Consider the following 27,427-nt stretch of genomic DNA (forward strand, 5'->3'; position numbering starts at 1 on the left):
CCTTTTCTTTCCTTACCCTTCAGCGACAGGGGCTAATTTCTCACTGAGTCCTTCCTCCGCTGCCAGTTCCTAGACTCTCTTGATTTATCCCAGCCCAGCCCAAACACACTGCCCAGTTTTCAGGGGTTTTTTTGTCTCATGCTCGGCAGGGTTTCATGAAGCACAAGCTGGTCTGGTCTGCGTTCGCTGAGAATAAGCTTACACTTGTCTTGGTCCTCCAGTTCCTACCCCGAGTGCTGTGATGTCAAGTATGGGGCACTTGGCGCTGGGGATCAAACTCAGGACTTTCCTGCATGCGTGGTGAGCACTCTATCAACTGAGATGCACCCCACACCAGGTGGTTTTGTTTACTTTTTGTTTTTGAGGGACACAGGTTGTTTGTTGCTGGGGTGGGCTTTGAGCTGTCCCAGTCCTGTTTCAACTGCTGGGAATACAGGCTTGTGTAACCAAGCCTACCTTGTTTACAATAACAAGAACACTATTTTATTTTTCTTAAATCATTTTTTTTTTAAACAGGATTTTCTCTGTAGCTTTGAAATCTGTCCTGGAACGCACTCTGTAGACCAGGCTGGCATGGAATTTACAGAGATCTACCTGTCTCTGTCTCCTGAGTGCTGAGATTAAAGGTGTGCACCACCACGACCCAGCAAATACATTTATTTTTGTGAATGTCTCTATGCATGCGGGATAAGTCCCATGGCTGGAGTGTGGAGGTCAGACAACTTCAAGAAGTCAGTTCTCTCTTTCCACCAACTGAGCACCAGGATTAGAACTCAGGAGATCCGGTTTGGTGGCAGGTGCTGGCCCAAGAGCATTGTTTATTTGTTTATTTGTTTTTGGCGTTTCGAGATAGGGTTCCTCTGTGTAACAGTAGGGTTCCTCTGTGTAACAATCCTGGCCGTCCTGAACTCACTCAGTAGACCAGACTGGCCTGGAACTCAGAGATCTACCTGCCTCTGCTTCCTGAGTGTTGAAATTACTAAAGGCGTGCACCACCATCTCCCTACTAAAAGCAACGATTTTCAGAGATACTGTGACCATTCTAATAATCTTGGTGATGGTCTTCTATTCCTGTCAGTCCTGCCCCATTCATTCAACTTATACGGCCCCTCTTCTCAGAAGCCCTCCATGGTTCTGTGGTGGTGGTTCGTATGTTTCCTCTGTCCACGCCCCTTTTGATCTGTTCATCCTATCTAAGGCTTTGATCTTCGCCCTACGATCTCTGTACAATTGTATTTGTCCTCCTGTACAGGGTCCAGGGAAACCTGCTGTTTTAGGGACTTGTCACCTTTTCCAGGCAGTCCCCTGCCTGGCTGGCCGTGGCGCTGAATAGGGAACCTGTGTGATCGGGTCCTTATGCAATGGTTTTCACCTACCCCCGCTCACTCAACCCTTGGATTTCCCCATCGCATTCCTGATCACACTTCCCTCTGCTTCCGCATCACTGCTCCGGGTTGCTCCTATCTGACGACACACAGGCCAGTCTGGTGTGGTCACTTCGGAGTTCAGGGCATTTGGTCATGGCTCAGTGAGCTTTGAATTTAGGCAGGATAAATCCCTAACCCTTAAGGAAGGCGAAAGCAAGGCGGGCAGAAAACCTGTTTTCCCTCAAAATGTGTGTCATTTGCCCTAGTCCCAGCGCAAGAGCGAGCGAAGGCACAATGGGCTCGTGGCCAAAACCCACGCGGAAAGGTAAGAGCGCCCCGCAGCACCGCTCCTCCCACTAGGGCCGACTGGGGGCGGGGGCCAAGATTAGCCACGCCTCCTTCCAGGAGCTGGGGGCTGTCCCAGGTGAAGGAGGGCGAGCGGCGGCTCAGGTGCCCGCCCTGTGCGCCTGCGCCGTGTCCGCTCCATCCCCGCCCCGCCAGGTGCGCTCCACCCTCAGCCTGGGCGCCGCCGTTCCTAACTTCTCAGCGTTCGCCATTCGCAGAAACGACCCCCGGGCGCCTGGTTGTGTGGAGCCCTAAGTCGGGGGGGGAGAGTCGCCGAGTGTCGTGGGGCGTCCAGAGGCGTGTTGGGAGCCGACTAAGGCGTCATACGCGCCAAAATCCCGAGAAAGGGAGCTTCCTGGGAGCCGGGCGCCTCGCGGTCTGCCCCCCACACCCCTCCGGGCGCAGCCGCACCTGAGCTCGCGGGCCTCCAGTGCGCGTGCGCGGCCGGGGCTTTCCCGCACCTGCTGGTGAGAGTACCCCAAACGGCCGGTGGCTCGAGGCCTGGCGCTCGGCGCAGACAGCAGGTCATGGCGCAGCTGTGTGGGCAGCGGCGGGGCCGAGCGCTCCTCGTCCTCTTAGCTTCCCTGCTCCTCTCCGGGGCCGAGGCGGCCGGCAGAGAACTGGACTTCCACGGTGAGGGCACGGCGGGGATCCCGGAGGAGGGGGTGGAGGAGGCCGCGGCTGCGCGGGATTAGGCGGGGACCGGTCGCCAAGGAATCGCAGGCTCCTGGGGCACGGGGACGGTGTGCGGGGGGAGCAGCCAGACCTGCGGGTCTCGGAGGGGTGGAAAGGTTGGGACACGTCGGCGCGAACAGCGAGCGCGGAGGTGTAAGGGTAACGCAAAGTGTCACTTGGGAAGGGGTATTGATCCGGAAAGGCGATCCAGAAAGGCGTGGCGCTGGTCTCTCCTGGGGCAGGAAGTGGTGAGAAGCTCAACAAAGCGGAAATTCGAGGGCCAAAGAAAGTCCACGGGAGAGGGGAGGCAGCTAGACCTCAGAGGGTGGGGATTTGGGTACAGAGAAGCCTCTCCCAGGACACCTGTTGTTAGGGTGTAGGGCAACAGCCTTCCGAGTGATGTTCGAAGAAGCGAAGCATCGGCAGAAGGGAGGAGCTTTGCCAAGGTGCCAGCCAAGGCTGGAGCACCTGGTTGGTACGGGAGTGTTGATATTGGCATTCAGCAGCTGGGGTTGGCTTCTTCAAGTGTTAGTGCTTTAACTGCGTCAGACAAGCACTAGCCAGCTTTGAAAGGATCTCTGTTGGAAGAATTCATTGATTCAGTAAACTCGTTGAGGGCCCGCAGAGTGTTGGTGAGGCGGCAGTGCTAGCCCTGGTGATAGAGTTGATTCAGACAAAAGGGCTGCCTTCATTCACAGAGCTTGGATTCCAGTGTGAGAGACCGCGAGCGAACCCTGAAATGCTGAGTACAAGCGGCAATTACAGACGAGTGGGAACGGGTGATAGAAGGCGAGGGGCATCTAGCTAGGAAGGTGTCTGCGTCCTAACTGGAAGAATGAGGAGGTGGCAACTGTACCAACACCTTGGGATGAATGTCCTATGGGAGTAGTGGAGAACAAAAACCTTGGCTGGGTGTTGGTGGAGCTCGCCTTTAATTCCAGCACTCGGGAGGGAGAGACAGAGATCTCTGAGTTCGAGGCCAGCTTGGTCTACAAGAGCGAGTTCCAGGACAGGTTCCAAAGCTATAGAGAAACCCTGTCTCAAAAAACTAAAAAAGAAAAAGAAAAAAGAAAGAAAGGAAAAGGAAAAAACCTTGGTCCAGAGTAAACTTGGTTGTGATCAAACGAGGAAGAAGTGGACAGCAGCAGTCACGTGACCCAAGGTCTTCTGGTCAACCTACTGAATAAAAGAGAAAGCAGAAGTGTGGCAGTCTGGCCATCCCTTGTGGTACCTTCTGAGGAATGGTTTATTCCTGTGTCGAGAACTGGGGGAAAAAAAAGTTGGGAATCGCTAGGGCCAGTGTGGAGATCCAGAGTCAGGAGTACAGCTGCTGATCAGGCCTTCTCAAATGAAGTCATTGTTGTCCCCTTGTACCTGTAGTTAGTTACCTGGCCCGAGACTACATCTGGTTATGGTTATACATCTTGTCTATGTTTCTGCATGCCCTCTAAGCCTGGAGCCAGCCTGAAGTGCTGGTGCCTCCACAGGCCTTTGGAAGGTTACAGCGTGGTAACTGAGGCTGTGTCCTGCTGAACCTTTGCTGTTCACATTGGCCTGACTGCCCCAGCTGGCCAGACCTGCTGACCTTTCTGAAGTACGGCTGTGTGGCCGGGTGAACTACTGCCCTCACTTATTTCAAGTGCTGTTTGTTTGAAAGCTTTCAACAGCTTGATCTGAGACAGCAGGCAGTTCTGATTGTGGCGGGGGGGGGGGGGGGCAAGCAAAATCCTGTACTCAGGTGAGGGGTTTCTCTGGCCCATTCAGCTGTACAGTGCCAACAAAAGGAAGTGGAGGGACGTGGACAGGAGTCATTATGAAAGGCCGTTCATGGAATTTTATCTATGCCAGTGGCTGAGGGACAGTGGACAGGTAGTCAGTATGGCAAACAGGTTGTCAGAGTTGAGGTTCTGGAAGGAAAGACCTAGAAAGCTAGTTGGAATAGGTGTTAAAACTGAGGTTCTGAAGAAACATAAATGTTAGTGTTAGAGAGTGGTGTGGAGGATGGGGTCCTTGAGGACAGACAGAACGAGGCTCATTTGTCTGGCTGGAAATCCCCTACAAGTCAACCACCTGAGGCACTGAGCCCCAGGGAAGGATTATGGAGAAGGGAGGACCTGGGTCAGCAGATGGCACAGCCTTCTACTCTGATGACAGATATTTTTTTGCCAGAAGAGGTTTGGGGAGTGTGGAGAGAGAATGGTCTGGAAGTAGGGCTAGATTCTGGTTGAGAACGGTATCCTGAAGGCTCAAAGGGGATGGAGCGATGGCTTGGTGTTCTTGCAGAGGATCAGTTGAGTTCCCAGTGACCACATGACGGTCAGCCATTCATAACCCCAGCTCTGATGCCCTCTTTTGATTTCCTCAGGCATCAGGCGTGCACATGGTGCATAGATATGCATGCAGGCAAAATGCTGATACATATAAAATACTTTTTAAATTAAATTTATTCTTTCTGTTTGTTTTTTGAACTTGGGGTTCTCTGTGTATCCCTGACTGTCTGTCTGGAACTCTGTAGATCTACCTATTCCTGCTTGAATTAAAAGTATGCACCACCACAATCACCTGGCTTAATTTTTTTTTAAAGGTTCGGGAAAGAGACTGAGGAAATGAGAGGGAACAGGAGTTGGATGGAGGTAGGGACTGAGCAAGCTGTTGAGGACTGTGCGTGGTGATCGGTATATGGGCATGGTTGACGTTCTATGATCTGCCCTTGCAAAAGTTGGTGACTGAGGGCAGTGGGAAGGGTGTGGCCTTTCATTACTTAGGCGAGCAGGGGGAAGCCGATTCTCCATCTGGTGTTTCTGTCCAGCATTCAGGAGCAGTCTCAGTCTGCCATGGAGACAGAGGAGGCCTTCACAACCGAAGATCATTATATGATTTCTAATGTTAACATCTTTACTTGGGGGCATGCCTGTAAGTATGATGGTCTGATAGGACCTGAGCCAAATACAGGCCTGTGTTTCCACATAGCACTCATGGGCCAAAACCAGGAACCTTTGTGAAACAGATCACTTCCAGGTCTGATAGCTTCTTCCCTTCAGTTACCTGACTGCTCTGTACACCTTTGGTTGTGGCTGCATCTCAGGACTGCGCTCCCTTTAGTAAATGAAGTAGTTACCCCTGAGGGTTCTTGAAGAGCATGCTACTTCCAAAAAGAGGAGAAGACGCTTTACCAAATGCTTTCTTCCTTAGGCCTTAGGTAATAATGCTAAAACTTGGTACTTTTTATATTTCTGTTTGTTACTTTGAAGTCGTGTCTTATGGCCTGGATTGGTCTCACATACATAGCTGAGGATGACCTTGAACTGATGTTCTGCCACTTTTCAAGTGTTGGGATTATAACTATGTGTCATCATGCCTGGCTGCTTTTTTATTTGAGGCTGACTCCAAGTTGCCTGGGTTGGCCGTGAATTCATTCTGTAGCCCAGGTGAACCTTGCACTTGGGATCTTTTACCTCAGCCTCCTGAATAGCTGGGATTACAAGCTTGTGCCACCTACCTTGACTGAAGTAATGTAATTTTGATCATTATTACAAGGTCAGATAACAGTTTTCCCAAGTTGGAAATTCCTTTAAGAGCCATCACTTATGTTCAGTTTTTGCTGCCAGTAACTGTTAGCTGCACCTTGGGCGTCAGCTGTTAATGGTTACTTGATCTGGCTTCTTTGTTGATGGTTCTTGGGAATTTCCATTGGAGCTGAGCCCAGCAATGTTCATTCCAAAGCCTCCACTGACTTTCAAGCAAGCATTGGTTTCCATTAACCTCCTGGATTAGTTATGGATTCAGCACCTAAACTGCAAGGCATGCTTTTCCACCAGGCCCCAGAGCATGCCGTTAGTCCCTGGTTCTTTCCTTTCCTTGCTCACATGTATGGTTATGACCCTGATGCTCAGCATACCAGCCTAGGAACTGAAGAGCATCTGGACTTGGTATCTGCTGTCCTGCCAGTGGACAAGGCTCTTTGAAATGCCTATTAATTTAGCCAACATATACTTAATAAGTACCAACTAAATGCCAGACACCAGTGTAGCTTTCCAAATAGAACACTAACCAAAACAGACTAGGAGACAGCTGAGTCAGTAAAGAGCTTGCTGCCCCCAACACGCATGTAAGAAGCCAGGTATTGTAGGGTCGGCCTGTGGTCTGAACACTGGCAAAGCAGCCAGACTAGGTGAGTTAGTGAGAGACTCTGTCTCAGGATATAAAGTGGAGGAGCTGAGTGTGGTGATCTATACTTCTAATCCCAACACTGGGAAGCAGAAGCAGCTGGATCTCTGAGCTCAAGGCCAGCCTCACCTACACATGCAGTTCCCGGCAGGTCAGAGCTACAGAAAAAAAAAAAAAGAAAGGAAATTGAAGGCAGTTAAGGAGCACATCTGCTTGAGCTCTGGCTGCTACACACAAGCGTGATGCACACACAGAAACTTATGTATATGCTACAGCAAAGAAAGATGATTTATTTCCGTGCAAGTTTTTCTGTTGGGATATGGAGGTGTAGCTGTGGATGAAAGTAAAGGGCAGAATTCCTAGTCCATCTCAGTGATGAATATGAAGTAACAGTGTGGGTATGAGTGGTTGTTTACATTGGACTGATCGTTTATGAAATATAAACCTTTACATCTAAATATATCTAAAAGGTCAAAATTTCATATCCACAATACCAAAATTTTATGGTCCTTGTAATTTAAGTTGAATTTGTCAATATAAATGTCCTTTTCTCATAACTACTGAGGGATTATTTTAAAACCTCTGAATTACTTCTAATAATGGCACATTCCTGACACCAAGACCCTGGGGAGGTGAGTAGTTAGTAGACTTTGTACTGGAGATAGAAGCTAACCAGAAATAAGCAGCTTTATATTTTATGGTAAGGCAAAAAGCCAGGTGCCATGGCACATGCCTTTACTCTCAGCACTTAGGAGGCAGAGGCAGGTAACTCTGAGACCTGGAGGCCTGCTTGTTCTGCCAAGGCTACATAGAGAAAAGAATGAGTATAAAGTATATGTCAACTTCAGAACTTCAGGATTAAAACACTGTTTTGGGAGACTGAGGCAAGAGCTTGGGCCCAAAAGCTTTAGACAAGCCCTGGACAACATGGTAAGCCCCCCCCCCCCCAAAAACAAAACAGCACAAGGCCAGGCATTGTAGAGGCAGATCAGGAGTTCAAGGACTACATGGAGTACCAGGCTAGCTTGACATACATTCAGTCTCAGTAGACAAGAATGTTTTTAGCAAAACAACCCTAAGCATTGTCTTGTCCAGTATCTCTTTCTTTCATGAAAAAGTGTTAAGAGTCTCTTTACCTAGCCAGTGTGGTGATACAGACCTGTGGTCCATCTCAGGAAACAGAGGCAGAAGGGGTCAGAGGTCACACAATTACTACAGAAAATGTTTTCTGTTTTTTTGTTTGTTTGTTTGTTTTTTAAGGGAAAAGCACACCAGGTGTCCAGACAGTAGCTGAAGTCTAGGTTTCTTACTTCCGCAGCTCCCCGCTCGTGGCCTCCTGACTCCTTAGCTGCACTCCAGTTCCAAAGTGTCCTGGTGCAGAGGAGGGACCAGGTCACTGGAGACATTGCTTGATGTGTTGTCACATAAGAAATACAAGGGGACAGTGGTGCTACCGATGGCCCTGTCCTGTTTGACCCGAGGCTGTTTTGCCTTATCTTTCCCTGTCAGCCACTGCTTTGTTGAATTTCAGTGAAGCCTGCTCTTCATCCTCATTTTTGCAGTGTCAGTGTGGTTAGTCCCGTCTTCATACAGTGGCTGCTCCTTATGTATTCATTGCCAAATAGCAGGAGTCCTGCGGTGGCCCCCGAGTGTTCCAGTCTCACTGCTGCACCTGGCTTATTTTAAGCATTTATAACTAAATCCTTGAACCTGAGTTCTCCGTGCTGTATCAGGAGAACCTCTCTTTGCTTTGATTTGCTGCAGGGAATGAACAAGGCAGCAGGACACATCTTGAGAGTCTGTGACGAGGAAGCTAACTGACTTTCTACTTTGTCAAGATAGCCTCGAGATTGATGGTGTGGGGCTGGGAGTGGGTGCAGCTCAGTTTGTAAGGTGCTTGCCTAAAATGCTTGAAGCCCTGGGTTCCATTATCCTTAATGCCTATAAACCAGCTCTGTGGTGCTCTAGTCTGTAATTCCAGCACTCTGGGCAGTGAGGGTGGGAGAGCAGAAAGAATTGAAGGTTATCCTTTACTACATAGCAGTTGACTTCAAGGCTAGCCTGCATTACATGAGACCCAGTCTCAAATCAAAGAATGAAAGATTAATGGTGTTCCACAACCAGAAACTAAGTCTGAAGGAAGGTCACAGGCCAGTGCTTGCGAATAAACTTGCCAAGAAACACTGATGCCTACTAGGTCCAAAACCGGTATAAATCACACGGACAGGCCCTACTAGTGACATTTACAGTGTCCACAGTAAGAAAGAGGACACTGCGCTTTCATAGACAGGCCTCTGCTTTATACTCAGAGCTTCTAAAACCTGGGGTTGGGGTTTTGGTCTCACGTTTCACTGTGTTGCCCATGCTGGCTTTGAACTAGTAAGGTGAAGCAGCTCTTTCGCCTTGGCCTGGTCATTGCAGTCTAGGCTCATGCTGTTATGTCTGGCCAGGCTTCAGCCAGAGAAGGTGGGCTTGCTGTCCAGGCCTGATGGTGTAGGGCTGTAAACCCAGCCACCAGGCAGATAGAGGCAGAAGAATCGAAAGCTTTAAAGCCTTGGCAGCAGAGTAGCTTGAGGCCAATCTGGACAGCTTCGTGAGGCCCTTCCTCAAAATAGAGCCTTCAAAGAGCTGGGGTGTGACTCAGTGGTAGAGCCCTTGCCTGGCAAGTATGAGGCCTGCATTCAATCTAAGTGCTGCTTTAAAAGCTCGTTCTTCTGTTAGACTTAAACTTTTACATTTTTATCTAGCTTATGTGGGTGGGTGTTTTGCCTGCATGCAGATCTGTGCAGGTATGTGCCACTGAGGCTAGCAGGTGGTGTCTGATCCCCTGGAACTGGAGTTACAGATGGTTGTAAGCTATCATGTATGTGGGTACTGAGAATCAGACCTTGGTCCTAGGGAAAAGCAACCAGTGCTCTTAACCACTGAGCCATCTCTCCAGCCCCTCATTAAATTTTTGAAATTTTTATTTGTGGATGTGGGTGTGCCTGTGCTCACATTTGCATGCATGTCAGGAGACAACCTGTAGGAGTCAGTACCTTTTTTCCAACACAGTTCTCAGTCTCAGAGTTAAACTCTAGTCGTCAGGCTTGGTAAGTACCCTCACCCACAGTCATCTCACAGCCACCTGTGGCAGGGTTTGTGTTGCTGCTCCATGATATGAATGAGGAAGTAAAACAAGGTTAGTGAAGCTGCCAGGATGAATATACTAGTACTTTACCAGAGCAACTTCCTTCCCAACTCCAGGTATTCTGCAATCTGTATTACGTACTTCTGCTAATGATTCCTACAGTGTCACTCCCTTTGGCCATTTCCTTTGTACCTCATATGGCTTATAATAAGCCCTTTGAATTTGGGGTGTGATTATAATAATTTTCCTTGTATAAGGCTTCCCCTGCCCCGCCCACTATCCATGTAAGTCTTAGGGCATTGGCCTAATTGCAGATGAGGGCAAGCACACATCCCCACTTGGTGGGCCCAACTTACGGGGATAATTCACACTCCCCCCTCTCAGGACAGTCTTTAAGAGCATCCTTGCTGGGAATGGTGGCTTCGATGTGTGATTCCAGCACTCAGGAGGCTAATGTAGAAGGATGTCAAGTTTGACACAAGCCAGGGAGAGACTGTCTCAGCAAGTCAAGGAAAAACTGGGAGAAAAACCCTTTTTCATTCTGACAAGCATCTAGATTCACATAGTAAGTTGAATGTTCATCTTCCATTTAGTATCTGCTCCCCAAACACTTGTTTTACAGATGCTCCTAATACTCAGGGAGCTCTGCTCTGCCATGAAGCCACCTCACCCCTAAATAGCCTCTTCTGTGGGCTGGGACTTGAACTCATGCACATGCTAAACAAGAACTCTGCTCTATGACTACACTACATCCCAGCCTTCCATAACAAGTATTTCTCAGATAAGGTCTCTGCTCTCTAGTGTGGAGGAGTGCTGAGAGCTGAGAGTGTGGACAGTAGGACTGCAGCTGGTATAAGTTAGTGGAGGGTGGGGAAATGAGAGAGGGGTGTGGGCGCGCGCATGCGCGCATGCACTGTCTCATTGTATCTTGAGCTTGGTTTTTTAGCCACTATTTCTAGCTCATAAATCAATCTCTCCCGCCCCCCCCCTCCGTCTTTTCGAGACAGGATTTCTCTGTAGCTTTGGAGCCTGTCCTGGAAACTAGCTCTTGTAGACCAGGTTAGCCTCAAACTCACAGAGCTCTTCCTTCTCTGCCTCCCAAGTGCTGGGATTAAAGGCATGGAGCCATCACCACCCGGCTTCATAAGTCAGTTTCTTTCTTTTCTTGTTTTGTTTTTTGAGACAGGGTTTCCTTTAGCCCTGGCTGTCCTGGAACTCACTCTGTAGACCAGGCTGGCCTCAAACTCAGAAATTTGCGTGCCTCTGTCTCCTGAGTGCTGAGACTAAAAGTGTGTGCTACCACTACCACCACTGCCTGGCTTATAAATGAATTCTAACAAAAAGATTTAAGAAAGCATAAAGGGCACACACCTTTTATCCCAGCACTTGGGAGGCAGAGGCAGGGGAATCTCTGTGAGTTCCAGGAAAGCCAGGGCTGCACAGAAGCCCAGAAAAACAGAACAAAGCAAAAGTAATGCCTTCAGGAGATGAGACCACCAGAGGCTTACTGATGCAGATGACAGGCCCCTGTGTGCAGGTGCTCAGTAGCTGGGAGTCTCTACACCTCCATCTGATGTGTGAACCTAGGACTGCTCATAAAATTGAGAGCTGGGGGTGGAGCTTGGCTAGTGTACAGGAAAACCTGGATTGTGTTTCCAGTACTGCAAAATAAATGAGAGAAGTGTGGGGAAGAGCTATGTCCCTTACCCTTGCCCCCTCCCCTCCCCTCTTCTCCCCTTTCTCCTTCCTGCCCTTCTTTCCTTCCTTTGTTGTTCTCTGTGTAGCCCTGGCTGACTGGGAACTCTGCCTCCTGAGCGCTGGACTTAAAGGTGTACAGCACTGTGCTCCTTTTATTAACAGTATCATATGTTTCTAAATTAAAAAGGGAAAGTTTAAATCATAAGAATACTTGAGTGTGGTGATGAAACACCCCCTAATCCCAGTACTCAGGAGGCAGAAGCAGGCAGACCTCTGAATTTGAGGTCAGCCTGATCTATGTAGTTACAGGCCAGCCAGGGCTACATTTGTTAAACTTTAACTTAAAACATTCTGTTATCCACTCCTCTGTCTTAGACATTTTTCTACTCTGGCGCACACGTGTCTGCTTTTAACAGCTCAGAGTATTCCCTTCTCTAGGTGTCTTGGTTGTTTTACTGGCACAAACAGATGTGTTGGTGGAATTTTTCAGCTGCTGTAATCTGTGAGCATCCGCTCTCTGTGGATGTGGGAACAGCTGGCCCTGCTCTGTGTAGTCTCTTTTCCTTCTCTCTCATCTCCGCTCCACTTTCCTTCCTCGCTCCTCTTACTTCACTCCTACTTTTTTTTTTAGACAGGGTCTCACTCCATAGCCCTGGCTGGGCTGGAACTCAAAGATCCGCTTGCTTCTGCCTCCTGAGTGCTGGGGTTAAAACTGCGTCACCTGTCTGCTTTTCCTACGTGTGTGGCTTGTGGGCTTCACACTACCTGACGGTCTTCATAGCTCACAATCTGATTCCCTTTGGTCCTTACCCTTTAGAGTTCTAGGTGGCTTTAATGAGAAGAGCAGAGGTGCTTTCTACACTGCCTAGGCTTTTTGGCAGAGGGTAAACTGAGGAATGTGTGTGGTGAGGGATGTGAACCTTCAAAGTCTGGGTTATGGGTTCTCACTTCTCAAGTTGTATGTCGTGGTGGTGAATGACAGTCTCTAAACACTCTTCAAGGGGGAAGTGGCAGGTGTTATCTTTTTTTCATTTTTATTCATTACCATATTTATGTGTATGATTGTGTACATGTTGGTTGTTTCCTTCCACTGTGGGATCTAGGGGTCAAACTCGGGTCCTTAGCTTTAAAAGCCAGTGCCCACTGAACATGTCACCAGTCTTCCCAGCTCTAAATTGCACCTTGTAAAAATACCAGCCTCCACCCCCAATTGCTGTGTTTACAGGTGTGTGCTTCCACACCCATCTGTTTGTTTTTAAATAGTTGAATGAAATCCAGGGAACACTATGTCGTGATTTAGAAATTATATGAAATTAGGTTTTAATGCACATGAATAACGTCTGTTGTAGCACAGCCATCCGTTTATGCATCGTCTATGACCGCTTTTGTGCCGTTGTGATGGAATTGCCAGAGACCATGTAATCCACAAAGCCTGTGGTAAAGGCAGCTTCCCACATGTCCAAATTTTCGTTACCAGTTTTACTTGGTAATCTGAGTAGGGTTCTTTAGCTGTGAGTACTGGGGATGGAGAGCAAGCCCAGCTGCTGAGATGGCTGTATGAGTTAACTGGTGCTGTCTGGCCTTTCAGCATTCCCCATTTGGCTAATATTAATATGCACAGCAGAGCATGTGACTTGTACTGCCACCTCATCCCTGTGATAACCTGTGGGACAGTTTACATGAATGAGCAATAGAGGGAACTGCAGAAAAAACAATGTAGGCCGGGAGAAAGTAGTGACCCTGGAAGTGAAGTTCCACACTAGTGGAAGAGCTGGCCATATTGACACTGCCCCCATTAGAGGCTGGCTTCCCAGAACCAGGATGGTGGTGCTACTTCTGCTTCCCAGGGGGAGTGAAGGCAGCAGACGTTTGTAGAGTAAAGCAAATGCAGAGTGCGAGCTTTATTTTTTTAGATACAGTTTCACTGTCTATCCCTGGCGGTTTTGAAATTCATTGTGCAGTCAAGGCTGACCTGGAACTCAACAGAGATTCCCCCGTCTTTGACTTCCGAGTGCTGGGTACTAGGTCCGAGGACTAAGAGTGTGTCCTACCATGCCCGTCCTCAAATCAGGTCTGGACACTGCAGGAGAAAAGGCTAAAATGTTCCAGAAAAGGTGACCGAGGGTCCTGTGCCGTGTCATTGGAAGTGTGATGAAAATACCAGGAGCTCTGTTGTTGGGGGAAGAAATGCACTTCAGTTCTCAGTATTGAACAAGATGTAGCTGAATGTGGTGGTGCCAGCACACCTTTGGGAGACAGAAGCAGGATAATCTCTGAGTCCAGGTCAGCCTGGTCTGCATAGTAAGGCAGGGTCAACATGGGCTGCTCAGGAAGACCCTATCTCACACAAAATGGAACATGCTACATAAATACCTGTTTGTACATCTGTAACCAAAGTATTTGTTTTGATAATTTGTTTTATTTTGAGACAAGTTCTCATTGTGTAACACAGATTAACCTCCTGTCTCCTAAATTCTGGGATTACAATTATGGCACTTTAACAGACATTAAAGATCACATGTATATGATTGCTTTTCATGAGCTCACACCAACTCAAGGCAGTTATTCCCTGTGTTTGCCTGTGAACCCTAACAAGAAATGTATATTGATCTTTGCCCTGGGCAGGACAGAGCTCCAGATGGTTGGGGCTTTCTGACTGTCTGTAGAACTAGGCAGATCTTGCACTTCAATTTAAAGTGCCCTTCGAGCCTCATATTACATGGAGTGTAGTCATATACACCTGTAATCTATCCATTGGCTGAGACGAGACATTGAAAATTTGTTTTGAAAATTTGTTTATTTTGAGAAAAAGTTTAACTGGGTAGGAACTTTCAAAATGGGGTCAAATAGTAGAATCCTAAGAAATTAATTACTCTGTGTTTTAAAAGTAAATTTGAGCTGGGTGATTGTGGCTTATACCTTTAATCCCAGCACTCGTGGGGGGGTGCAGCCTGGGCTACTGTGTGAGATGGTGCCTTGAAAAAGTACTGGGAATAGTGGTGAATCCCAGCCTTGGGGGAGGGGAAGGCGGCAAGTGGATCACTCTTCCAAGCCATCCACAGCTACACAGAGCAAGTTCAAGACCAACTTTGGTTACATAAAACCTTGTTTCATTTAAAAAAAAAAAAACAAAAAACAAAAAACACCAAGATCTGGATAGTTGTTACTTCATTGGGAAAGAGCAGATGGGAAGATGAGAAGGGGCTGGGATCATACCTCTGGTAGAGTGCTAGCCTGCCACATATGAGGCCTCAGGTTCAGTCTCCACAGCCACAAAGTAAGAAAGCTTAGAAGTGATGCACCAGGGTTAGTCTTGTCTGTACTGCTCAGCTTATTTGGAACATTCTGAAAGTAACTTCCAATGCAGTAAGCACAGCTGCAGCTACATGTTTTGTAAAAATACTAGGTCTGTCTTTTGAAGCCTGTAAACCAGACTGAACTTTGTGTCCTTGTTAAAAGATGACAGCAGGTGGTGCTTGTTGGCTCCCAGTTCTTAGGAGTCTGTGAGTTCAAGACTAGCCTGGTCTACATAGAGTTCCAGGAAGGTAGGGACTTACACAGAGACCCTGTCTCAAAAAAAAAGTGACAAGGGATCTTCCTATTTGGCAGAGTAGACTGAAGTCATATGAGCCATGGGCAGATGATCTTGGGTAAAACTAGTGGCCTGAAAACCAGAGAAACCAGTTTCCTTTTGACAACATTCCCAGACACCAGTCTATAATTTTACAGCAGCTAATGCTCTAAATGCCTGCCAAATTGGGGTTTGTTTCCTTCAGCTTCTTCCTGGTTTTCATGGGGAGAGGGGTTAGGAGGTATAAAAGACAGACAGACAGGGTCTTACTCTGTTCCTCTGGTTTGGTCTGGAACTCAGTTTCAGTAGACCAAACTAGGCTCCATTCTGAGGTGATCCTTTCCTCTGCTTCCTAAACCCTGGAATTAGGAATGGATAACCACCACATCTGCCCAGCCTTCCTGGTTTTCATACCGGATTTGGAAGCAATAGAAATAGTTTTGTATTTCTACAAAATACATACTGGAGAAATGGCTCAGTAGTTAAGAGCACTGACTGCTCTTCCAGAGGTCCTGAATTCAATTCCCAGCACCCACATGTTTACAACCATCTGTAATGGAATCTGATTCCCTCTTCTGGTGTCCCTGAAGACAGTTCACTCATATACAATAAATAAATAAATTTTAAAAAAGAAAAGGAAGAATTTTGTATTCTAGGTTGGATGTGCCTGTAATCCCAGCATTTGGAAAGCTGAGACTAACTTAGGCTACTTGTCAAGACCCTGTCCTAAAGACATTTGTGTCTTGGCATGTATGATGTGTGCCAGTAACGTGAAGCCACAGTGTAGCTCACGGATAGAGTGCTTGTCTAGGCCCTGGGCTTTTCCTCAATACTGAAAAGAGAGCAAGAAATAGAACAGGAGGCACGCCTTTCATGATTACCTGCAGATACTCAGACCAGTCATGGTCTCTGGCTGGCCTAACACTGACTGTGTAAATCAGTGCCCGGCCTTTAATTCAAGAGATCCACCTCCCTCTGCCTTCTGAGTACTAGAATGAAAGGTGTGTGCCACCACACACAACTAAGTCATTTTTTAGCCTTTTCGTTGGTTTAAGAGTCAAAGCCTTATTAAGAAGTAGCTTGCTGAAGTTAAGTCAGCCACATCCTGTGAGCCTTGGCTAGCACTCGTGGCATGTCACTGTCGGTGACCCTGTGGCTGAGAGCAGAGGCGTCTGGTGCAGGGATTTGCCCTATGAGCCCTCAGATTGTGATAAAGGGCCCGAGGAATGTTGACTTCCAAGTAGCTTGTTTTCCCTCTGCCTGTTGATGTCTGTTCAGCTTTTCCCTCTGCTGCCCTGAGGAGCCCTTGTCTGCACCTGGGCTCTGAGTAGATCTGTGTGAATTTAGATCTCCCAAGTTTCATTGCCCTTGTTTGGAAGCAAAGGGTGTTATTTGTGATCCTGTTTCATTGTGAAGATTACTTTTGTTTTTAATTTCTATTTGGTGTGTATTTGTGCGCATGCGCCCTCTCAGAAGTATGCTGTAGCACTTGAGGTCAAGGAGTGGGTTCTTCTTCCACCATGTAGGTGCCAGCGATTGAACAAAGCTGTCCAATTTGGCCGCAAATGCTGAATCATCTTGCCAGTGTTCTTGTTTTTTGGATTTTGTTGTTTTCAGTCTCCTGTGGCCATGCTAACTTTGAATTCAATGTGTTGCTGAGTGAGATTAGCTTTAATTTTCTGATCTTCCTGCCTCTACCTCCCTGAGTTGGGATTATGGGTATGCATTAGCACACTGTACCTAAAACTACATAAAGCAACAACACAATCGCAGTTAGTGGCTAACAGGACTCTCAGCTCAGCCAGACTTTTGTAGCACCGGGTCCCTCATGTTTTCAGCATGGGATTCTGACTGGGTCCTGTGGGTCCTTGTCATTTTGTATTATTGTTAGCAGTGTTGCTTCTCCCACCTGGCAGTGTGTAGGTTGGGCCAGATTGAAACTGTGTTTACTCTGGGCATTGTTGATTCATCCTGTGTTTTGTGACCTTTGGCATGCTGTCAAAAGCACCTGTTGCAGGTGTATACCAGCTGGGTTTTTTTTTTTTTTCTTTTCTTACTGAGATAGGCTTGGGCCTTGGACTTACCAGGCAAGTGTGTTACCACTAAGTCAGGGGTCACCAGCTCTTCCTTTATTTGTTAAATTTTGAGACAGGATCTTACTAAATTCCTCAGGTTGGCATTGAACTTTCCATCCCTCTGGCCCTTGTTGCAAGTAGCTAGGCTTACAGACCCCTGCCGTGAGTTTTGCTGGGGAGATGGTTCAAGTCACAGCATGAGGCCCAGCACCCACATAAAGCCAGTGCTAGAGGAGGCTGGGAATGTTGTGCCACTGCATCCGGCCTTTTGGAGGCTTTCCCAGGGTTGATCTCAGGTCATCAGACTTGTGCAGCAAGTACTTTTACCCACTGAGCCTTCTCACTGGCCTCGGAATTGTCCTTTTCTGCTAGTTAGTTGAGATTTATTGACGTGTATGGGAGTTGCTGAAGGGAAGTTTTTGTTTTGCACAGTAGCAATGTGTTGTGTCTGTAGATTGTTCTGAGAACATCTGATTCCGTGCCCATCATAACAGTTTGAGAGGTGCAGCTGAAGCACAAGTCCTCTCTGTGTATTTTCCAAGATTCTCTCCAGCGGTGGAATAAACTTGACATGAACAAACGGGAGAGAAACAAGGACAGCCTGTGAGCACATACTCAGCTCTGGGACAGTTGAGCTTGAGAGCTGTCACTTGGATGTTCATCAGATTGGCCTCTGAATTGGGGTGGGGAGGACAGTATGCCACTGCAGAGGAAGACATGGGATCTGTGAATGGGTTCTGGTGGCTTTCCATTCTCCAGCAATTCCTGTGCCTTGTTTGTGACCCCTTGACCAGCCTCTAACAGTAACTGCAAATGTCACTGTCAATGCTGTGCTTGGTATCTTCCCCTCTGATTGGAGTGGGGCAAACCTTAGCACTCCCTAGAACCCAGGCCCATGAGCTGGGTTGTCCTTTGGCGATGAGAAACTAGAGCTAGCAAGCTTGTCTGTGAGCTTCTTGGATTTGAGTGTGAATGTTTGTATACTGATTGCCTTTGAGGGAGGGTATATGGAATCTAGAGCCTGGATCTAGGGTCCAGCAAGTGCTCTGCTGAGCCACGCCCTCACCTCTGCTACTCTGTTAAGGAAGGAGTCAAGGACAGAAGCCACCTGCAGCTGCAGCTGTGTTAGGTACTTTGTTACCAGGCTACTAGTTTCTTTCCATATAAGGAAGACAGCATCAGCACAGGCTTTGGAACCAGGTCAAGAGGAACTGACAGGCCCAGAATACTTTGCTTCTCCTTTTTAGTATTTGAAGACCCCTGGACTTCCTCCTATAGATTATGTGTGTGTCCTTTGACCCAAGGATTGCCCCAATCAACCCACATGGGTTCTGCTTTGTTTCAGAGTCTTGTGGAGTTTCGAAGGTAGTAGGGAGATGCCGGGCTTCCATCCCCAGGTGGTGGTACAATGTCACTGATGGGTCCTGCCAGCCATTTGTGTATGGAGGCTGTGAAGGAAATGGCAATAACTACCAGAGCAAGGAGGAATGTCTTGCGAAGTGTACTGGTGTCACTGGTAAGACTGGAGTTTGGAGAATTTGATGCTTAGAGTTCATCATTGGGATGTGGTTATCTTCTATCTGCTGGGTCTTCACTCAGTCCAGAACCTGGGATGGAGTGGAATTCAAAAGCAAAAGCAGGCTCAGTGTGCAGTCCCGTGGCCCTACTGTCTTTACAGCGGGCATTACTTTTTTTTTTTAATATTTATTTATTTATTATGTATACAATGTTCTGTCTACGTGTATGCCTGCAGGCCAGAAGAGGGCACCAGACCTCATTACAGATGGTTGTGAACCACCATGTGGTTGCTGGGAATTGAACTCAGGACCTTTGGAAGAGCAGGCAATGCTCTTAACCTCTGAGCCATCTCTCCAGCCCCAGGCATTACTTCTTACGGTAAAGAGTCAAGGTACCACCTGACCTCCTGATCCACTCCTACCAGCCCTTGTTCTCCAGGCATTAGGGCTATTTTTCTACCTCTAAAACAAGTAATCTGAAAAGCTCACAAAGCCATGTTAGAAGTTAACATTGGGGATGTGTTCCCTGAGATCCAGCCTCCTCCCAGTCATTACTTAGGCTCTAGGCTCTTACAGTTCAAATAAAACCCGAAGGCCCAACAGAGAGGTCCAGGTCCTGATCTCTCCCCGCTGTTCCCAAGACTGGGGTTGAGCTGCCCACAAAGATTTTGTACAACCTTTTGTAGCGTGCGGTTTGCCTGGTGACTTGAAGCTGTGATGGTTTTGTGTTGAGCCCCAGTGTTCACAGTCAGCCTCCTCAAGCAGTAATGTTTGTGATTTCTGTCTCCTCACTTGCTGACTACTTCCTTGCTTTGAGCTATGTATTCAGGAATCAGATCTGCATCTTGAGGTCAGGTGGAGGTCTCAGCGGTGGCCTTGGGCAATGACTTCAGGTCTGCTGCACTGGGTGAAGTGCAGCAAGCCTGAGCCTGAAGAAGGGCAATTTGCTTGTCCAGGGACTTTAGAGGGATGGGGGACAGGAACTGATTGTAGTGTTTTGACACATAGTTTTACTGTGTCATCCAAGCAAGTCTTAAACTCCTGATCTTGCTGATTCTGCCTCTCAAGCGCTTAGTTTATAGGTACCCACCACCATGCCTAGCTAGGGTGTGATTTTTAGATGGTGCAGGCCAGTCTGTCACCTTTTTGGTGGTAGCTGGTTCATCTGGAAAGTGAGTGAAGAAAATGTCATTTCCATGTTTTCCTCTCCTGTGTGGAGGGGGAAGAGTTGGGGAATCTTGTTTGCTCGCTTTTGATGTGCTGTGATCCTCTTAGAAAGAGGGTTGAAGTGAGCGTGGGCAGGGAACAATGGGCATAAGGCACTCACTGTCTCCCTGGACATGGTCCAGAACCTGACCCTGGCTGCAAGGGCCCACACAGTTCTTGGTGGGCATTTGGTTGTTTGTCTCTTGGTGCTAAGAAGGACTCTGTAAGGCAAGCCAAAAACCGCCAAAACCACTAGTCCCTGGAATCCTTTGCCAGTTTTTCTGAGGGTGTGTGCCAACTTATTAACTTGTAATGGGAACTAGAACCTCCCAGGGGACCAGACTGTCCCTGTGCCTGCTTTCAGTCTACAGAGGCAAACCTTCTAGCAAATTGCCAGAAAGTGGCCTGATGAGGGGCACAGGTAAGAGGCAGATTGAGGGGAGCTGGGTTATGAGGTGACTGCTGGATGACAGCAGTCCAGGCCAGTCCCAGGCATCTCCACCTACTATTTCAATATGTGCTGGAGACAAAATTACATCTAATGCAGGCACAGTGTTACCGAAAATTGAGAGGCTGAGGCAGGTGGCTCCAGGAGTTAAGAGACCAGCCTGGGCAATGTAGAAAGATCTTCTGTCAAAAAAAGGAACAGCTATACCCCACATAAAAAACTGACTATTTTGAAGCTTATTGTTGCGCCATTCTACCCTCCCCACCCCTTTCTAGTGGGACAGGGTTTCTCTTGGCTTTGACTATCTTGTCACAGCCTGCTAAAGTAGTTGGAACTACAGGTATGTCACCATGCCTATGTCATCTCAACCATTCTAAGTGTGTGGTTCAGCAATATTAAGTACATTGCACTGTTTCGTGCCTTTAAAAATTCTAGATAAAGGGGGCTGGAGAGATGGCTCAGTGGTTAAGAGCATTGCCTGCTCTTCCAAAGTTCCTGAGTTCAATTCCCAGCAACCACATGGTGGCTTGCAACCATCTGTAATGAGGTCTGGTGCCCTTTTCTGGCCTGCAGGCATCCACAAAGATAGAATACTGTATACATAATAAGTAAATACTTAAAAATAAAATACAAACTGGGTGTTGTGGTTCTTGCCTAATCCTCCTATAGGAGTTCTACAAGTCTGAGGCCAGTTCCAGGCCACTCTGAGTGACAGTGTGATACCCTGTCTCAAAAATCAAAATAAGGAGCTGGAAAGATGGTTGGCAGTTAAGAGCATTTACTGCTCTTACAGAGGACCAGGGTTCAGTTTCTAGCACCCACATCAGGCAGCTCACAACTGCCTTTAACCCCAGTTCCTAAATCTAGCACCCTTTTTTGGCTTCCTTAGGCATCTACACAGGTGGCACACATAAACTCATGCTCATTCGGGCATGCACGCACCTTTTTTTAAAATAGGTAAATGTTTAAAAGAACCCCTACCCCCAAAATGTAGAGACAACTCTCCCTGAGAAAAGCATACCCACTCATGAGTATATCTTGCCCTTTCCCTAAGCATGTCCATGAATCTCTCTTTGCTTAAGATCTGTGTTCAGATGGGGACAGTGAGATGGCTCAGTGGGTAAGACTAAGCCTGAAGACCTGGGTTAGCTCCAGGGACCCACATGGTGGAAGGAGAGAACTGACTCCTGCCAGTTGTCCTCTGACCTCCACATGTGCACCACGACACACACATGCATAATACATACAAGGTAATTCCTAGAGTATCACTAAAAAAGGACTTTAAAGATCTGTGTTAAAAATGTCATAACTCCAACTCTACTTTGGGAGAGAGAACATGGGTTCAACAATTTAAGTGGCCCTGGGAGCCCTGACCACGTAAAGTCCTTCTGCTTCAGTGTGTGCTGACTCCTCAGGTAGTTCCAGTTTCTCATTGCTAAGTAGCCAGAGCTTGTGGCCCTCACTCCCCAGGGGCGCCACCAAAAGGAGAAATGAGGGTTGGTTGTGGCACATAGGACCTACTTGAAAGTTCTTTTCTTTCCTGGTCTTTGTCCCCTCACAGAGAACACCATTGATGGTATGGCCAGGAACAGAAATGGAGCTGACTCTTCCGTCCTGAGTGGTAGGTTCATAAAGACCCAGGTGGATGAAGGCCGCCCAGATGGTAACTGTGTGAAGTTAACCTGTAACTGGAAATTGTAATGTGCTTCCACCTCTGCCTCCAGTGTACCAGCACTGTGTACTTCTTGGGCCACTGCAAGTGGGCCCTGCCTCCCCTCTAAGCAGCTGTCTGCTGTGCTGTGTCCTCTGCTCCCCGTTGGGGTTGCTGTCCCCCTCCCTCTGCTAGAATTCCTTTGTCCTCAGCTCCCCACCCTTCTCTCCTGCTGTCCTTCATCTAGAGCTTTGTGTTAGTTTGCTTTGTAGAGCTGGCAGTAGCCACCCTGCTCCTCTTTTATGCTTAAGGGACTCTGCGGCAAGAGCCTGGGTGAGTGGTCCTTATTAGTGATTGTACCCTTGGGGTTAGGCCCCAGGTCAGGGGCTCAGAAGGGCCTGCAAGACCTTCCCTTCCACAGGGCGGGAGCAGACTGTATACCCCTGACGGGGACAAAATTCCCTGACCCCCAGTGGACTGTCCTATGCACCACAGTCTGGGCTCTGGCCCTCCATGTCTGACACCAGAGCGCATGTGGGAGTTTGGTGGCTACTGGGATTCTCCTGATTTACAGGGAGCCAGGGTTAGGCTGGAGCACTTCCCAGTTGTTCCAGGCTCATGTTGGCTACCTTAGGACCCTGCGTGGTAACTCTTACCTTCCAACCTTTCTCTTAAGGAAATTTCCCCGGAAAGTGAACAGGACTATTTTCTTGATCACTTCAGGAACATGGCTAGATTGATTCCCATAGTAACCACTTAAGTGGCAGGAGTCCCACCTACCTCTACTGTTCCTTCAGTGCGTCCTGTGCTCCAGAAGACACCAAGAACAAGGGATATGTCCACCCCTGTAATGGTGACACTGCCTACGATCCTTCCCTGGGCCCTTTACAGTCAGCCCTCCTAGGCCAATTGTCCTGTGTCCCTCCTAACCAGACTTTTGTGTTGCAGCTCCCAGAAAGCAGGATTCTGAGAACCTCTCTGGCGAGATCTTCAACTTTGAAGGTATATCTTAAAGAATTGTGTATTTATGTGGTTGGCATTGAGATTCACTAGGAGAAACTTGATAAGCAGGGCTTCCAAACCTTGCCAGGTGACTGTAATATAAAGCTAGGATTGGGGGACTGGAGAGATGGCTCAGTGATTAAGAGCACTGGCTGCTCTTCCAGAGGTCCTGAGTTCAATTCCCAGCAACCACATGGTGGCTCACAGCCATCTATAATGAGATCTGATGCCCTCTTCTGGCCTGCAAGCAAACATGGAAGGAATGTTGTATACATAATAAATAAATAAATAAATCTTTTTTTTTTTTTAAAAAAAAAGCTAGAATTGGGATGACAGGTGGCAGGCAGGAATCAATATGCTGACAGAGTGAAGGCAGCGGGCTGTGCGCTTCTAGAGTTAACCTGCACCGTGACCCTAACCACAGCTGAGCCTGTGGATAGGAACTACGCCCTGTGCGTAATTCCCACGTGTAAAGTGGAAGTCCCAGGACAGAGGAGGGGACGACCCAGTACATGTAAGGTGCCTGGGGCTATGTGGACTATAGACAGTATGGTCATGATTGTCTACAAGGTGCCTGAAAATGAAACCAGTTCCCCACCCCCAGTGTATACAGCTGAAATTCTGGCACATGCTCGTGTGTGCGCACTTGCGTGCACATACACACACCCTTTCTCTCTCCCTTCCTTTCTCCCTGCCTCCCTCCCTCCCTTAGACACACACACACACACCCAGTTCCTCCCTCCCTTACACACACACACACAAAGAGAAAATGTAAAGCTGGTGTCTACAGGCTAGAACGACTGTGTCTGACCCACAGGCATTTCACCATATAGATGGCATGCTCTGTCTGCTGACCATCTAGGCATTCTAGGCTTGACTCTGCTTATCTTGGCCCAGTTGATTTGCCTTCCTAAGGCACCCTTGCTCTTGCTTCCAGAATATTGTGTCCCGAAGGCTGTCACTGGGCCTTGCCGTGCAGCCTTCCCTCGCTGGTACTATAATGTTGAGAAGAATTCCTGTGAAAGCTTCATCTACGGCGGGTGCCGGGGCAACAAGAACAGCTACCTCTCCCAGGAGGCGTGCATGCAGCGCTGCTCTGGCAAGTTAGCCAACCCCATTCCTGGACCTCGGGCCCTTGATAAACCCCTTCCCTGTCCCTCTCCCCAAAACGAGGACTCTGAAAATGTCTAGGCCCCAGAGCTTTTGGGGAGAGCCCTGGTGTTCAGGAGGCTGAGGGGACCCATTTTGGTCCCAGCTTTAAGCATGGACTGACCTCAGCATTTTGTGTTCTCTTTAGGCAAACAGATGTACCCTGTTCTGACCTCTGGAACAAAAGGTAAGAGACCTCTATCCTTCTCTCCCTGCCACTGGCCTTCCTGGACATTCTGGGCTCTGCCCTGCTGTGTTTTCTGCCTTGCTATAACGTGTTCGTCACTGGAATATCCTTGTGGCAGAGTTCTGTGTCTATATGAAAGTGGCTGAGCAGCTTGGAATTTGTAGGCATTTGTCCTAGAGTACACACTACACAAGTGGAGACTGAGCTTGAATCCCTAGGTTGCTTGTTTGGGCCACAGGGAGTGTCTGGCAGACAGGCCTATCCTATGGAGTCCACACACAAGCCTGAGGGTAACTCCAGGTTTGGAGGGGCCTTAAGTGCCATGGGGCATGAAGCGTCAGGAAGCAGTCTGGCCTGGCGAGGAAACCCTGTACCTCCCACTTCTTTCTGAGTCTGTGTATTGCTGTGCCGGACCTGCCAAACTGGTTTGGCCTCTTTCTTGATCTTTTTCCCTGTTAAGGAGCCAAGACCTGGCCTACAAGTCTGCCTTGTTCTGAAAGTAGAATCTGGTTCTCAGGGCTAGGCTGGAAAGGTGCCCAGGTCTTAAAGGCTGGTTATGGGTAGAGTTAGGCAGGAGATTGCCCCAAGAAGGTAGGTAGATCCTCTAGCCAGTGCAGGAGGGGAGCCAGGTAAATGTCACGGGAAGTCACATGCCGGAGATGGAGCCCCACCTGGAAAGGAAGCATCTTAACTGACCAGTGAGGCAGCCGCAGTTATTCACCCACAATTAGGAACCCTGGGGTCCCTCCCAGCACCCTCACCAGTCAGGATTCATTGCTCGGGTGGTCACCTGCCAGGGGATCATCTGTTGCCATTCAGGGGTTCAAGGCCAGACTATATAGGAAATTCAAAGGTCACTTGACACCTTGTCTCAGATAACCAAAATAGAGCTGGTGAGATAGATAAGTCAGCAGGCAAGGGCACTTGCCTCCAAACCTAACAGCCCAGGTTCCATCCCCAGCACCCACATGGTGACTCACAACCATTTGTCACACTAGTTAAGGGAATCCAGTGCTCTCTTTTGACTTCTCAGGCACTTGGTGCCTAAACATACATGTAGGCAAAATACACATACATAAACATACAATTATAAAGTACAAAAGCCATTCTATACATGTGGCATTGCAGGGGACCACCTGGCAGACAGTCTCTCTAGAATCCCAGGCTGAGGAGGGTGTCTGGTCCTCTTCTGAGTCCACTTGGGCTACTGTACACTCTAGGTTACCCTGATGGCCCTCTATCCACGTTCCTCCTCGCCTTACCTGTCCACTCTTGTTCCTAGCGGTGGTCCTGGTGGGGCTGTTCCTGATGGCCCTGATCCTCCTCCTGGGAGCCTCTGTGGTCTGCCTGATCCGTATGGCACGCAGGAAGCAGGAGCGTGCTCTCCGTACCGTCTGGAGCACTGGGGATGACAAGGAACAGCTGGTGAAGAACACCTATGTCTTGTAAAGGCCCCGACTCTGGAAGAACAGACATGCCTTTGGAAATTAGAGCAACTGCTTGAATCTGTGAGATCATTAGGGAATTTTGTCTTTGTTTCCCCATGGCAGGGAGGGCAGGGATGCATTTCTCAGTCATGTGGCTACTTAGATCCCCCTGACTTCTGACCTCCCAGTAGCTCCCTCTGCCTCTCCACCCACCCGTTACCTCCTTTAGTATCACTAATAGTTCTGTTCTGGTAGCTTTCTTTGTTTGTTTGATTTATGTGGTTTTTTAAGTAGATTAAGTTTTTTTAAAAATTGGGATTCTGAAAGAAAAAATGTATGTTTAATAAAATGGGCCTTTTAAAATAAAATTTACTATGTAGTTTCTTTTTTTGTGTGAGTGCTACGACCAGATTCTATATGGGGACTTGATGTGCCATCTGCCGACAGGCCTTTGCTCCCGTTTGGTTTTAGAGACAGAATATGTTTCTTTTTTATACCATACGAAGTCCTGTGTGTCCCAAGCTGACCTTAAGCTCTTATGTAGCTGAGACAATATGAACTTGCTACCAGTTCCTAAGTGCCAACATTACGAGGGTGTCCCTACACCTAGACTATTCAGTACGGAGGGTGGAACCCAGGATCTCTTCAGTGATGGGCAAGACTTTACCGACAGAGCTGCATCCCAAGCTCCTCAAAAAAAAAATTTTTAAGATTTATTTTCACCAGGCAGTGGTGGTGCACGCCTTTTATCCCAGCACTCAGAAGGCAAAGGCAGAAGGATCTTTGTGAGTTCGAGGGCAACATGGTCTACAAAGAGTGTTCTAGGACAGCCAGGGCTACACAGAGAAACTCCATTAAGGAAAAAAAAAAGATTTATTTTCATTTTGAGTATAACTCTTTTGCCTGCATGTTTGTCTGTGTACCATATACATGCCTGGTACCTAAGGAGGCCAGAAGAAGGTGCTGGATCCCCTGAAACTGGAGTTACAGATGATTGTGAGCCACCATGTGGGTGCTGGGAGTCCAATGCACCACATCGGAGGGTGTTGGTCTGCTGAACTGAGATGAAGCCTGTCAAGTACCTTCTGAGATGGGAGTGGTCTTGGTTCTTTTTGGTTTTTCGAGACAGGGTTTCTCAGTGTAACAATTTTAACTGTCCCAGAACTAACTCTATAGACCAGGCTTGCCTTAAACTCATGGAGATCCACCTACCTCTGCCTCCTGAATTAAGTGTCTAGTCTTGGTGGGTTTTTTTTTTGTTTTTTTTTTAGACTATTTTAGGTCACGCGGGGCCGTGATGATGGTGGTGCATGCCTTTAATCCTAGCGTTCCGGAGGCAGAGGCAGGTGGATCTCTGTGAGTTTGAGGCCAGCCTGGTCTACAAGAGCTAGTTCCAGGACAAGCTCCAAAGCTACAGAGCAAACCCTGTCTCAAAAAACAAAAACAAAACAAAAACAGGTTGGAGGACAGGAATCAGTTCTCCCAGCCATGTGGGTGGGTCTGGAGAATTAAACTCAGGTCCTTGGGTGGAAAGCACCTTTTGGGAACCTGTAATTTCCCCTCTTGTGGCTCAGCATTCTTCTACCTTGAAGGTAGTCACAGGGCAACTCAGAGGAGGTCTTGCCAGACTTCTCCATCAAATGTTTTATGGTCATCGTGTTGATGTGGCAAAGAGTTGGCTGAATGGGACCTCCAAGTAAGGCCTGCCTGGCCCTGCCACCTTGCCTCCTGTGGGCTTCCTCCCTCTCCCCCCCCCCCCCCCCCCGGACTCTCAAGACACTCCTTATTTTCACACAGGCATGTTCGTGGCAC

At 48.0% G+C, this 27,427-nt stretch overlaps 1 protein-coding gene across 6 annotated transcripts; it reads left to right on the top strand.

Moving 5' to 3' along the window:
* The first annotated feature begins 1,847 nt into the window (after positions 1 to 1,847).
* Spint2 (serine peptidase inhibitor, Kunitz type 2) lies at positions 1,848 to 25,983 on the top strand. Of its 6 annotated transcripts, none has more exons than XM_085695133.2 (8): positions 1,848 to 2,345; positions 18,374 to 18,544; positions 18,782 to 18,937; positions 21,761 to 21,862; positions 22,799 to 22,852; positions 23,790 to 23,951; positions 24,150 to 24,188; positions 25,471 to 25,983. In XM_085695133.2, the coding sequence occupies exons 1-8, from the start codon at positions 2,240 to 2,242 to the stop codon at positions 25,635 to 25,637; spliced, it is 957 nt and encodes a 318-aa protein (XP_085551259.1). In that variant the 5' UTR covers positions 1,848 to 2,239; the 3' UTR covers positions 25,638 to 25,983. The 6 variants fall into 6 exon arrangements, with proteins under 6 accessions (XP_085551259.1, XP_085551263.1, XP_085551264.1 ...); XM_085695137.2 differs by having other exon boundaries at positions 1,851 to 2,345; positions 21,761 to 21,820; XM_085695138.2 differs by lacking the exon at positions 18,782 to 18,937 and having other exon boundaries at positions 1,852 to 2,345.
* The last annotated feature ends 1,444 nt before the right edge of the window (positions 25,984 to 27,427 follow it).

The sequence above is a fragment of the Myodes glareolus genome, chromosome 1 (assembly GCF_982192425.1).
Source record: "Myodes glareolus chromosome 1, mMyoGla1.1, whole genome shotgun sequence".
In the NCBI taxonomy this organism is placed as follows: Eukaryota; Metazoa; Chordata; class Mammalia; order Rodentia; family Cricetidae; genus Myodes; species Myodes glareolus.

Bases quoted from the DNA above. Each gene is read 5' to 3' on its own strand.
- Spint2 (XM_085695133.2), top strand. From the start codon at position 2,240: ATGGCGCAGCTGTGTGGGCAGCGGCGGGGCCGAGCGCTCCTCGTCCTC. The intron at 18,545-18,781 runs GTAAGACTGGAG...GTATGCCTGCAG, and splicing joins GAAGTGTACTGGTGTCACTG to GCCAGAAGAGGGCACCAGAC. The intron at 23,952-24,149 runs GCAAGTTAGCCA...TGTTCTCTTTAG, and splicing joins GTGCATGCAGCGCTGCTCTG to GCAAACAGATGTACCCTGTT.